The 14472-nt window shown below is 38.3% G+C and overlaps 1 protein-coding gene across 1 annotated transcript in view; it reads left to right on the top strand.

Moving 5' to 3' along the window:
- Positions 1-6481: 6481 nt before the first annotated feature.
- Positions 6482-14472, top strand: part of LOC128644920 (cholesterol 24-hydroxylase) — a 175232-nt gene continuing 167241 nt past the window's right edge. The window contains exons 1-2 of the mRNA XM_053697576.1: positions 6482-6857; positions 14140-14217. Of these exons, the coding sequence (XP_053553551.1) occupies positions 6703-6857; positions 14140-14217 (233 nt within the window). The 5' untranslated portion in view covers positions 6482-6702. The remainder of the gene's footprint in view (positions 6858-14139; positions 14218-14472) is intronic.

Genomic DNA, 14472 nt, shown 5'->3' with positions numbered 1-14472 from the left:
TTTTGAATAGAGAAGAGGTTTAGTGTTGCAGCTCCAGATTTTAATGGGAAATTGATAGCTAGGCTAGTGTATTCAGTCTCCACTACAGTCCTGAAGGACTCATCTGATCTCTGCTGTAAGGACAGCACCCCAAAAAGCCCTTTTTAGGGCTACATCAGTCTTTTTTTTTTTTTTTGCATAGGGCTAGAACTCCAGTCGTTTTCTTTTTTGGCATTTGCCTGCCTGCCACCAGCCTGTGTGTGAGCTTCACAGCATATATTGTACCAACTTGCTCACTGCCACCACTCATATCTGGTGTCACATTATTTTAAATTTAAAAAAAAAAACAACTTTTACATTAGTTTGCTAATTGCAAGTTTAATCTAATTTTGTGATTAATTCCTCTGTGCCACCACTCATATCTGGTGGTGTAACATTATTGTAAATTTAAAAAAAAAACAAATTTAAATTAGTTTGTTAGTGTAATCTAATTTCATTTTCCATCAGGCCTGGGTCTCTCAGGCACACAGCATATACTGTTATTAATTGCTCTGTGCCACCCCCACCACTCATATCTGGTGGTGTAACATTATTTTAAATTTAAAAAACAAAACTTTTACATTAGTTTGCTAATTGCAAGTTTAATCTAATTTCATTTTCCATCAGGCCTGTGTGCCAGGCACCCAGCAAGCATATACTGTGATTAATTCCTCAGTGCCACCACTCATATCTGGTGGTGTAACGGAACATTATTGTAAATTTAGAAAAAAACAAATTTACATTAGTTTGTTAGTGTAATCTAATTTCATTTTCCATCAGGCCTGGGTCTCCCAGGCACACAGCATATACTGTTATTAATTGCTCTGTGCCACCCCCACCACTCATATCTGGTGTAACATTATTTTAAATTTAAAAATTAAAACTTTTACATTAGTTTGCTAATTGCAAGTTTAATCTAATTTCATTTTCCATCAGGCCTGTGTGCCAGGCCCACAGCAACCATATACTGTGATTAATTGCTGTGTGCCACCACTCATATCTGGTGGTGTAACGGAATATTATTGTAAATTAAAAAAAAAAAAAAATGTACATTAGTTTGTTAGTGTAATCTAATTTCATTTTCCATCAGGCCTGGGTCTCTCAGGCACACAGCATATACTGTTATTAATTGCTCTGTGCCACCCCCACCACTTATATCTGGTGTAACATTATTTTAAATTTAAAAAACAAAACTTTTACATTAGTTTGCTAATTGCAAGTTTAATCTAATTTCATTTTCCATCAGGCCTGTGTGCCAGGCCCACAGCAAGCATATACTGTGATTAATTGCTCTGTGCCACCACTCATATCTGTTGTAACATTAGTGTAAATTTTTTGAATTTTTTTTTTTTACATCAGTCTGGTAGTGTTATTGAATTTTAGTTGCCAGGTCAGCCTAGTGCCAGTGTGTCAGGCTCCCAGCATATACTATGCCTACTTCCATCCTCAGTGCCACCACTCATATCTTCTTGTTTAATAGTAGTGTAAGTGTACATTTAAAAAAAATAAACTTTTTGGATTGTGAAACATCAGTCTGCTTTTTTGTTTCCTGCTCAAAGCGTATACTGTGCCCACTTGCCCAGTGCCACCACTCATATCTTGTTTAATAGTAGTGTAAGTGTACATAAAAAAAATAAACTTTTTGGATTGTGAAACATCAGTCTGCTTTTTTGTTTCAGGCTCACAGCGTATACTGTGCCCACTTGCCCAGTGGCACCACTCATATCTTGTTTAATAGTAGTGTAAGTGTACATTTAAAAACAAAAAAAACTTTTTGGACTGTGAAACATCAGTCTGCTTTTTTGTGTCAGGCTCACAGCTTATACTGGGCCCACTTTCCCAGTGCCACCACTCATATCTTGTTTAATAGTAGTGTAAGTGTACATTTAAAAACAAAAAAAACTTTTTGGACTGTGAAACATCAGTCTGTTTTTTTGTGTCAGGCTCACAGCGTATACTGTGCCCACTTGCCCAGTGGCACCACTCATATCTTGTTTAATAGTAGTGTAAGTGTACATTTAAAAAAAAATGACAGGCAGAGGCAGGCCACCCCGCAGGTGCCGTCGTGGTGCTGTGATTCCCTTTGGCCCTAGAATAATGCCCAGTGTTCAGAGGCCACGTACCATGAACTCAAAAAGTTCTGAGGACATAGTTGACTTTTTAACACAGGACACCCAATAGCTTCCGCTCCGAACCTTGACGCACCATCCTCCTCCAGCTTACCTTCGGGCAGCACCTTTCAAGTTACTACTCGCCCGCCTGCCGCCACCACCAACACTAGCACCACAGCCGCTTCACTTGATCTGTCAGAGGAGTTATTTACACATCAGTTGGAAGAAATGAGTGATGAGCAACCATTATTGCCAGAGGATGTAGATAACAGGGATAAGTCTCAGTCAGGCAGCATTACACACATGGACGTACGGTGTGATGATGATGATGTTGTACCCGCTGCGGGAGTTTGGTCTGTCACTGTGAAGCGGGCGTAACCCTTACAATACCTGATCGATACAACATCATACCTGATGTTTTAAAGCACGTTATTCCAAACAATTTAGGAATGTTAGGTGATTTATGCCCTTTATGGATTAAAACCAGACTCTGCATCAACTATGTAATTTTCCGTGGGAGTTTTGCCATGGATCCCCCTCCGGCATGCCACATTCCAGGTGTTAATACCCTTGAAACAACTTTCCCATCACTATTGTGGCCAGAAAGAGTCCCTGTGGGTTTTAAAATTCGCCTGCCCCTTGAAGTCAATGGGGGTTCGCCCGGTTCGCCGGTTCGCAAACTTTTGCGGGAGTTCGCGTTCGCAGTTCGCAAACCCAAATTTTTAGGTTCGCGACATCACTAGTCACATACTGAAAGATCCAGAGCACAGACTCCAAATAGTGTCACATACTGAAACATCCAAAGCACAGACCCCTAACAGTGTGTCACGTACTAAAACATCCAGAGCAGAGACTCCAAAGAGTGTGTCACATACTAAAACATCCAGAGCAGAGACTCCAAAGAGTGTGTCACATACTAAAACATCTAGAGCACTGACTCCAAACAGTGTGTCACATAGTTAAACATGGAAAGCACAGAGCCCATATAGTGTGTCTCATAACGAAACATTGTGAGCAATTAACATCCACCCCACCTGCCCCTTTAAGACAGAGGGATATGAGTAAAACAAAAAAACACCTACCCCTTTAAGACACGCAGTTTGAGGGCATATAATGGTATGAATATCTGATAAAATCCTCCCCACCTGCCCCTTTAAGAATAAAACACTTTATATGAAACATATGGCTGTCACGCATGGGCAGTTTGAGGGGTATGAATATCGGACAAAATCCCCTCTGCTTCTACTGAGCATGTGTGGGGTTGAGCTGCCTGTTTAAAGGGACACTGAACCCAATTTTTTTCTTTTGTGATTCAGATAGAGCATGCAATTTTAAGCAACTTTCTAATTTACTCCTATTATCAAATTTTCTTTATTCTTTTGGTACCTTTATTTGAAATGCAAGAATGTAAGTTTAGATGCCGGCCCATTTTTGGTGAACACACTGTGTTGTTCTTGCTGATTGGTGGATAAATTCAACCACCAATAAACAAATGCTTTCCATGGTCCTGAACCAAAAAAATAGCTTAGACACCTTCATCTTCAAATAAAGAATGCAAGAGAACGAGGAAAAATTGATAATAGGAGTAGTGATGTCGCAAACCTAAAAATGTCGGTTCGCGAACGGCAGACTCGAACTTCCGTAACTGTTTGCGAACCGGCAAACCGGGCGAACTGCCATTGACTTCAATAGGCAGGCGAACTTTAAAACCCACAGGGACTCTTTCTGGCCACAATAGTGATGGAAAAGTTGTTTCAAGGGGACTAACACCTGGACTGTGGCATGCCGGAGGGGGATCCATGACAAAACTCCCATGGAAAATTACATAGTTGATGCAGAGTCTGGTTTTAAGCCATAAAGGGCATAAATCACCTAACATTCCTAAATTGTTTGGAATAACGTGCTTTAAAACATCAGGTATGATGTTGTATCGATCAGGTAGTGTAAGGGTTACGCCCGCTTCACAGTGACAGACCAAACTCCCCGTGTAACGCACCGCAAGCAACCGCAAACAGTCCATTTGCACAACCACGAGATAGATAGATTTGATAGATAGATACATAGATTACATAGATCAATAGATGCAATATACATTTGATAGATACAAATTACATAGATCAATAGATGCAATATACATTTGATAGATACAAATTACATAGATCAATAGATGCAATATACATTTGATAGATACGAATTACATAGATCAATAGATGCAATATATATCTGATAGATACGAATTACATAGATCAATAGATGCAATATACATTTGATAGATACAAATTACATAGATCAATAGATGCAATATACATTTGATAGATACGAATTACATAGATCAGTAGATGCAATATACATTTGATAGATACGAATTACATAGATCAATAGATGCAATATACATTTGATAGATACGAATTACATAGATCAATAGATGCAATATACATTTGATAGATACGATTGATAGTTAGATAGATTTGATAGATAAAGAGATAGATTTGATAGGTATATAATTTCACAGACAGAGAATTACAAGACGTGCGCCTGGGACCCATGGTAAGGTTCCCAGAGGCAGTTGCGGCGCCAGGGGACGTGTATATGGCATGGATTTTAGGAACCGGGAGATGGAAAAAGATGCTTGGTCGGTCCTCCTGCTTCAAATTTGGGGCACTGCGCGTGCAATCTATTGTGCCACCAGATATGAGTGGTGTGTTAAGTAGTACTATTCTTAGCAGTTTAATACCTGTTACTCCCCCTATCGGGGGAGGTGTATATGGCATTGATTTTAGGAACCGGGAGATGGAAAAAGATGGTGGCACTTAGCAAGTGGGCCTGGTACACACGCTGGCAGGCAGGCAACTGCAATTAGATTACACTAGCAGACTGATGTTTCACAGTCAAAAAAGTTTTTTTAAAAAAATACTTACACTACGGTTATAACAAATATGATTGGTGGCACTAGTTGGCAAGTGGGCCTGGCACACACGCTGGCAGGCAGGCAACTGCAAATAGATTACACTAGCAGACTGATGTTTCACAGTCAAAAAAGTTTTTTTTTTAAATATTTACACTACTGTTACAACAAATATGAGTGGTGCCACTAACTTGGCAAGTGGGCCTGGCACACACGCTGGCAGGCAGGCAACTGCAATAAGATTACACTAGCAGACTGATGTTTCACAGTCAAAAAAGTTTTTTTTTTAAATATTTACACTACTGTTAGAACAAATATGATTGGTGGCACTTGTTGGCAAGTGGGCCTGGCACACATGCTGGCAGGCAGGCAACTGCAATTAGATTACACTAGCAGACTGATGTTAAAGTTTTTTTTTTTAAATTTACACTAATGTTACACCAGATATGACTGGTGGCACTGAGGAACTAGGCACAGTATATGCTGTGAGCCTGACACACAGGCTGGTTGGCAGTGGCAGGCTGGCCTGGCAACTGAAATTAGATTACACTAGCAGACTGATGTAAAAGTTTTTTTTTTTAATTTACACTAATGTTACACCAGATATGACTGGTGGCACTGAGCAAGTAGGCAAAGTATATGCTGACACACAGGCTGGCAGTGCCAGGCAGGCAACTGCTATTAGATTACAAAGAAAAAAAACAAAAAACGACTGATGTTCTAGCCCTGAAAAGGGCTTTTTGGCGTGCTGTCCTTACAGCAGAGATCAGATGAGTCCTTCAGGACTGTAGTGGACACTGAATACACTAGCCTAGCTATCAATTTCCCTATAAAATCAGCAGCAGCAGCAGCACTATCCCTCCTCTCACTAAGAATGCAGGATCAGAATGAATCTAAAATGGCTGCTGCCCAGGAGCTGGGAGGTCTGGGAGGGAGTGTCTGCTGCTGATTGGCTGAAATGTGTCTGCAGACTGTGAGATACAGGGTCAAAGTTTACTCAATGATGACGAATAGGGGGCGGATCGAACATCGCATATGTTCGCCCGCCACGGCGAACGCGAACAAGCTATGATCGCCGGGAACTGTTCTCCAGCGAACTTTTTGCGACATCACTAAATAGGAGTAAATTAGAAAGTTGCTTAAATTTGCATACTCTATCTGAATCAAGAAAGTATCTCTTTAAAAAGTAAATGTCTCTCCCTTCAGAATTTGCTATCAGTAGCTCTGCACATGCCTAAATGCATTCAACACATTCCTTTTAGTCAGCTGTGGAATGCAATTACCTCATACTGAGCATGCTCAGTTCGAGGGTAGCAAAATCGGATAAGGAATGAAAATCAGATAGAACACAGAGGCTGGGCTTTTTGCGCATTGAGCGCCACCCCCTCCAGCAGCTGAGTCACGTGACGTTGTATACACATTCCTATGTCTTTATAACAGGAAGAAAGTGAGATTAGTTTAATAGGAGAATTTCTATGGGAGGATACAGTGTGCATGTGTGATGAAGATATTGATTGTATTAGAATGCTAAAGAAAATGTTCTTTTAAGTGCAGAAGAGTAAAGAAGATTTGCAGACAGTGGATTTGTAGCAAGACTGAAGGACGTGCACCAAGGACAAAGCAAACAGAGGAATCATCTGATATAGCCTTAATATAACCTTTGGAACAATGTTAAACTCTGTAATTTCTCAGGCTTTGTCGTGGGTTTATCCTCTGTTCCTGCTTCTGGTCATTGTCACTAGTGCTGGGTTTCTTGCATACTGTGCCTATGTAAAATACATACACATGAAATATGACCATATTCCTGGGCCCCCACGGGACAGGTAAGTGATAGAACTGTCACACTACTGGCACTTACAGTCCTAAATAGCCTCACAAATAAAAGTCTTACACAGGGTTAGATTTATTCTGCAGGTGCCCCTAGGTACAGCATATTAGATGCTTCCTGACTTTTCACCACACCTGTGCCTTGCAATGCCAACACTATCTCACCTGCACTAACTACAATCTGACTACAAACACATACACACTTCCCAGTTAAGTTGTTTGCACCAGGTAGCCAATTGTAGAGAGCAGTAATAGTCCAAGATGGAGACACCCCTATGAACTTGCCTGGTTGTGTATATCAGCTTGTATGGTGCAAGAGATTTGTTTAAAGAGACAGACTACACCAAATGTGTATTGTTTAAAAGGTAGATAATCCCATTATTACCTATTTCCCAGTTTTGCATAACCAGCACTGTTCTAGAAATATACACTGTTTTACCGCTGTGGTTACTTTGTATCTAAGCCTCTGCCCCTTATCTCAGTGCTATTTACAGCAGACTTGCATTATAGAAAATTAGAGCTGACTTCATGGGAGTGAGCACAATGTCATCTATATGGCACATATGAACTAGCAGTATCTTGCTGTGAAAAGCTATAAAAATTCACTGAGATAAAGGCCTCTGCAGGGATGTAGAAACAGGCAGAAATGTAGGTTTAAAAGTTATAAAGTATATTAATATAAAAATGTTGGTTGTGCAAAGCTGGGGAATTGGTAGTAAAGGTGTTATCTATCTTTCTAAACCATAACAATTTTGGAGTAGACTGTCCCTTTAAAGGGACAGTAGATACAGCAAACACCTTGAGATGAGATTTTAATAGTACATGTTAAGTTATATGTAGTAAAACAACTTTGCAATGTTTTTTTCATTATTTTTTTTGCTCCCTTTTCTTTAATTTAGCTCTAAAAATAGCAAAAAAATATGGATTTTTTTAATTCTCAGAGTAAGAAATACACCCTGCTGACTTCTCAAGGCTAACCCTGCTGCATATATTTCCCTTATGGGCTTTAGCAGTTAACACCTGCCAAAGAACTTTATACTAACATTATGACTGCAACTAGCCTTGTTCTCTGCATACTTACACCTGGATTGGCTTCACACAAAAAAGCAAGTAGAGGGTGTAGTTTGGCTATTGAAACTTTTGCAGCAAACAAGATATTAATTTTAATTAAAATGTAATTCTATAGCAAGACAACAGACATATCTTGTAATTATAAGGTGCATACTGTCCCTTTAACTATGTCTAATCTTCTGGGGGGGGAAATAAATTTATAGAACATGAAATATTACAAACACTTCACTGATTTTGCTCCATGGTTCTGACGCTAGATTTCACTAAAAGAAATGCGTGTTTTGAATGCTACTGCTCATTAAAAACTCATTTATTTGTAGGATAAAGTTTAGTGGCTTGGAAATCATTCTGCTTTAGGCTCTGTGCTGGTGTATTTATAGTTCACATAACGATGTAAAGACTTTCCAAAGACACAGAAATAGTTACAAAATGGAAAGCAATAATACAATTTGAATGAATTACTATGTTATAATTTTTCTAATCTACATGGTCTCAATGATTATTAACGACTATTTAATGATGGTGTTAAAGGGGCATGAAACCCAAAACTTTTCTTTCATGATTCAGATAGAGAATACCATTCTCTTGGTATCCTTTGTTAAAGACACAGCACATGGGTGAACAAATAACATGAGGCATATATGCACAGCCGCCAATCAGCAAAGAATACCTAGATAATTAGACAAATTAGATAACAGAGGTAATTGGAAAGTAAGTTAAAATTGCATGCCCTGTCTGAATCATGAAAGTTTAATTTTGACAAGACTGTCCCTTTAAATATCAATATAATATGTGACATAAAGTGCATATAAAAAAAAATTAAAAGGAGGATACAATGTCCGATTTCATAAAACCAATGATGATCTTTTGCTTTTTTCCTTTTCCTCTCCATCCATGACTTTACCTCAAGAGATAAGAGAGAGAGGAATGCAAAATAGTGCAACCAAGTTTGACTCTTCGGAGGATATTTATCAAAGGTCTGGCGGACCTGATCTGAGAGTGCGGATCAAGTCCGCCAGACCTCGCTGAATGCGGAGAGCAATACACTCTCCGTATTCAGCATTGCACCAGCAGCTCTTGTGAGCTGAAGGTGCAACGCCGCCCCCTGCAGATTTGCAGCCAAGCAGAGAGGTGTCAATCAATCCAATCGTACTCGATCGGGTTGATTTTCGGAGATGTGTGTCCGCCTGCTCAGAGCAGGCAGACAGGGTTATGGAGCAGCGGTCTTAAGAAACACGGGCCCTCAAGCTCCATCCGGAACTTGATAAATGGGCCCCTTCATGTAATTCCAAGCCACTTCACAGCAGTGTTCATTTTGACGGCAAATTTCGTTTTAATCTTAGTTTCAGTCTTTTGACTAAAATGCCGTTTTAGTCGTATTTTAGTCGTATTTTAGTCATCTGAATTGTTTTAGTCGACTAAATCTCCAGTAGATTGTATCAACTAAAATCTAAGGGGTTTAGGTAAAGTGTAATGCATTATTTAAGCATTTCTCTATAATTCCCAAACTCATTATATACTGGTATTAAGGTACAGACACAGATTTAGCTGTTGTGATATATAACGTCTTTATGAAACTTTATTTATTTTAAGTTTAATAAACAGAAGTTCAACTTTATAATATAAAAAAACAAACTGTAAACTGTATTGGCTGTAATGTCATTGCCCATATTACCCAATATAAAAACTTTAACAGTTCTCTGTTAATAATTAAAATAAATATCAAGTAACTCAACACAACAGAAACTTTCTGCAGTTAGCACAGGCACAGCACAACTTAAAGGGACACTGAACCAAAAATTTTTTCTTTTGTGATTCAGATGCGTGTAATTTTAAGCAACTTTCTAATTTACTCCTATTATCAACTTTTCTTTGTTCACTTGCTTCGATTTGCATCTTGATTTGAAAAAGAAGGCATCTAAGCTTCTTTTTTTGGTTAAGACCTCTGGACAGCACTTTTTTATTGGTGGATTAATTTATCCACCAATCAGCATGAATAACCCAGGTTATTCACCAAAAATGGGCCAGCATCTAAACTTACATTCTTGCATTTCAAATAAAGATACCAAGAGAATGAAGAAAATTTGATAATAGGAGTAAATTAGAAAGTTGCTTAAAATTGCATGCTCTATCTGAATCGCGAAAGAAAATTTGGGTTCAGTGTCCCTTTAAACCCATACTCGTGGGTTATGCTTATTTCTATACGAAGAATCAATTTATTGTTCACAGATTCGAACATTTTTTTCGGCAATGAAATTAACACTGATCTAGAACTTCCAAACTCATTATATACTCCTGGAGTAAAGGTTTATTAACCTGTTTTTATTTATGGTATTAAGGTTTGAAAATACAATACAGATTTAACAGTTGCGGTATATAACATGTCTTTATTTATCTTAAAATTAAATAAAACCAAGTTTCGTAAATAAACAAGAAGATAGCCTTGCTTTTTTTTTTTTTTTTACAAAAGAGCAGTGATTAGATATGGATTGATTATAACATAAAGTGTTGATTTTGACAGCAAATTTTGATTTAGTTTTAGTCATAGGGGCCTATTTACTATGGTGCGAGCGGACATGATCCGATATAGCGGATCATGTCCGCTGCATATCTATAAATGCTGACAGCATACGCTGTCAGCATTTATCATTGCACCAGCAGTTCTTGTGAACGGGCCGCTAGCAGGGGGTGTCAATCAACCCGATCGTATTTAATCGGGTTAATTTCTGTCCGCCACCTCAGAGCAGGCAGGCAAGTTATGGAGGGGCCTCAAGATCCATACAGAGTTTGATCAATATGCCCCATAGTCTTTTGACTAAAATACCATTTTAGTTTTAGTCGTATTTTAGTCATCAGAATTTCTTTAGTTTTATTCTCGTTTTAGTCTAATTTTAGTCAACGAAATTAAAACTGCTTCACAGAGTATTACTTACGTGATTAGGAGCTTTCTGGCAAAGCTCAAACCAATACAGCAGTGTTATGTTTGGCACATAACCAGCCACACTCTCGGCAATGGCTTAATTCTTTTTAAACACATACAGAACTCACCAAATACAAGCACATCAGAGAATATACACTTGGTATAATAGTGTCCTATAAGCCTAAAATAGGGTCCAAAACCCCTCCTCAATACCCTGTAATCCCTTCACAGTGCTGTGAAAAGAGTTCCAGTAGCTATATCCGAAGTGTTTCGCTTATAGCTTTTTCAAGGATATAATCTTTCTCTCCTCTTGCCGAATTTATAAACCCTGTATTTTGCCCCCCAAAAACACACTGACGCACTCGGCACAGTATTGATTTAATATTCCCTTTTCACAACAACCAGATAAGAGTATCTATTATAATCAGATAAGTAGCTCAGGAGAAATACTCTCTGATTGGCTGTATTGTTCGTTCTTTGTATAATAATTAAAAAAACTCTTGAATGGGGGTGGGGTTTAAAATGCTAAGAAAAGAGGTAGTTTAATATTAAAATATGCAAAAAGGCATGCTAAGATTTTAGTGTTATCCCCTGTGTTAAATACAGGACAAGCCATTTTGCTTAAAGCACCAGTAAATACAGTAGATTTGCATAATCAACAAATGCATAATAAAGACAATGCAATGCAATAGAACTTACTCTGAACTTCAAATGAGTAGTAGATTTATTTCTGACAAATTTCAGTTATGTCTATTTTCACTCCTCCTGTATCATGTGACAGCCATTAGCCAATCACAAATGCATATACGTACATTCTGTGAATTCTTGCACATGCTCAGTAGGAGATGGGGACTCAAAAAGTTTAAATATAAGACGACTGTGCACATTTTGTTAATAAACATTAATTGGAAAGTTGTTTAAAATTGTATATTCTATCTGAATCATTAAAGTTTAATTTTGACAACAATTCAGTCATATTTACCCTGAATTTCAATTGATCAAATTTAAACATTTCCTTCAATTTCCATGCCGCCTGTATCATATGACAGCCATCAGCGAATCACAGACTTATTTATGTATACAGGGAGTGCAGAATTATTAGACAAGTTGTATTTTTGAGGATTAATTTTATTATTGAACAACAACCATGTTCTCAATGAACCCAAAAAACTCATTAATATCAAAGCTGAATATTTTTGGAAGTAGTTTTTAGTTTGTTTTTAGTTTTAGCTATTTTAGGGGGATATCTGTGTGTGCAGGTGACTATTACTGTGCATAATTATTAGGCAACTTAACAAAAAACAAATATATACCCATTTCAATTATTTATTTTTACCAGTGAAACCAATATAACATCTCAACATTCACAAATATACATTTCTGACATTCAAAAACAAAGCAAAAACAAATCAGTGACCAATATAGCCACCTTTCTTTGCAAGGGCACTCAAAAGCCTGCCATCCATGGATTCTGTCAGTGTTTTGATCTGTTCACCATCAACATTGCGTGCAGCAGCAACCACAGCCTCCCAGACACTGTTCAGAGAGGTGTACTGTTTTCCCTCCTTGTAAATCTCACATTTGATGATGGACCACAGGTTCTCAATGGGGTTCAGATCAGGTGAACAAGGAGGCCATGTCATTAGATTTTCTTCTTTTATACCCTTTCTTGCCAGCCACGCTGTGGAGTACTTGGACGCGTGTGATGGAGCATTGTCCTGCATGAAAATCATGTTTTTCTTGAAGGATGCAGACTTCTTCCTGTACCACTGCTTGAAGAAGGTGTCTTCCAGAAACTGGCAGTAGGACTGGGAGTTGAGCTTGACTCCATCCTCAACCCGAAAAGGCCCCACAAGCTCATCTTTGATGATACCAGCCCAAACCAGTACTCCACCTCCACCTTGCTGGCGTCTGAGTCGGACTGGAGCTCTCTGCCCTTTACCAATCCAGCCACGGGCCCATCCATCTGGCCCATCAAGACTCACTCTCATTTCATCAGTCCATAAAACCTTAGAAAAATCAGTCTTGAGATATTTCTTGGCCCAGTCTTGACGTTTCAGCTTGTGTGTCTTGTTCAGTGGTGGTCGTCTTTCAGCCTTTCTTACCTTGGCCATGTCTCTGAGTATTGCACACCTTGTGCTTTTGGGCACTCCAGTGATGTTTTCTCAGTTCATGGGCAGTTATTTTGCGCCTTGGTTTTTCCACACGCTTCTTGCGACCCTGTTGACTATTTTGAATGAAAAGCTTGATTGTTCGATGATCACGCTTCAGAAGCTTTGCAATTTTAAGAGTGCTGCATCCCTCTGCAAGATATCTCACTATTTTTGACTTTTCTGAGCCTGTCAAGTCCTTCTTTTGACCCATTTTGCCAAAGGAAAGGAAGTTGCCTAATAATTATGTACACCTGATATAGGGTGTTGATGTCATTAGACCACACCCCTTCTCATTACAGAGATGCACATCACCTAATATGCTTAATTGGTAGTAGGCTTTCGAGCCTATACAGCTTGGAGTAAGACAACATGCATAAAGAGGATGATGTGGTCAAAATACTCATTTGCCTAATAATTCTACACTCCCTGTATACCGTGAATTCTTGCACATGCTCAGTAGGAGCTAGTACCTCAGAAAGTGTGCATAAATAAAAGACTGTGCACAATATGATAATAGGAGTAAATTGAAAATGTTTTTGTTTTTTTTTAATTGCAAACTCTAGTTTAAAGTGAATGTAAATTTTGATGCTAAAGTGCCTGTTTTTTAAACATTTAATTAAAAACAGGGGCACTTTAATTCATCAAAATTTACATTTCCCTCCTGTTGTGAAAAAAAACTTACCTTTGAATCTTGACAGCTGCTCCAGCTTCCTCCACCCGTCGCAAGCCTCTTACTGGGTCTAAAATGAGGAATCCGGCTTCCTCCAATCACGGCGTTGAATCAGACACTGATTCCCTCATGGGGGAAGCCGTGATTGGATGATGACCTATCCATCATTTCTGACGTCAGAAATGGCTTGCAACGACCAGAGGAAGCTGGAGCTGCTGTGAAGATTAAAAGGTAAGTTTTTTTTTTTTCACAACAGGGGGGAAATGTAAATTTTGATGAATTAAAGTGACCGTGTTTTTAATCGTATTACATTCACTTTAATTTGGATTTTAGTGTCCCTTTAATATTCATGGCTCTCGAGTGATATTGAGATATTTTAGTGTGTTTGTGAATTAACCACTATATTATTTTTCCTAGTGTGAAGAATAAATAATCTAAAATAATAAAATGATCTTTTATTTCAGCTTCCTGTTAGGCCATATACCGTCCATCAATAAAGCTATGGAAAACTACAAAGTAGTCCATGATTTATTCTTGCAGTGGTATGTCTAATTTTATGTTTATTGCCATAATAAATCATTTTTTGTCACACCTTTTATTGCCTGTTTTATATCTGTCTTAAATTGACCTCAGCAGAAAAGATAAGGGGAAAATCTAAGTTCTAACATGTGGTACCCACTACTTTATAGAAACTCAGTCGATTTAAAAAAATTAACCATTTTCAGAGATAACATGCAGGGCAAAGAGGTCAATGTGATTTAGTATCAAATTTGAAATTCTGAATCATTAAAGTATAA

This window comes from Bombina bombina, chromosome 1 (genome assembly GCF_027579735.1).
Source record: "Bombina bombina isolate aBomBom1 chromosome 1, aBomBom1.pri, whole genome shotgun sequence".
In the NCBI taxonomy this organism is placed as follows: Eukaryota; Metazoa; Chordata; class Amphibia; order Anura; family Bombinatoridae; genus Bombina; species Bombina bombina.
The sequence above is the reverse complement of the archived record's forward strand: the minus strand, read 5'-3'. Positions and strand labels throughout refer to the sequence as shown.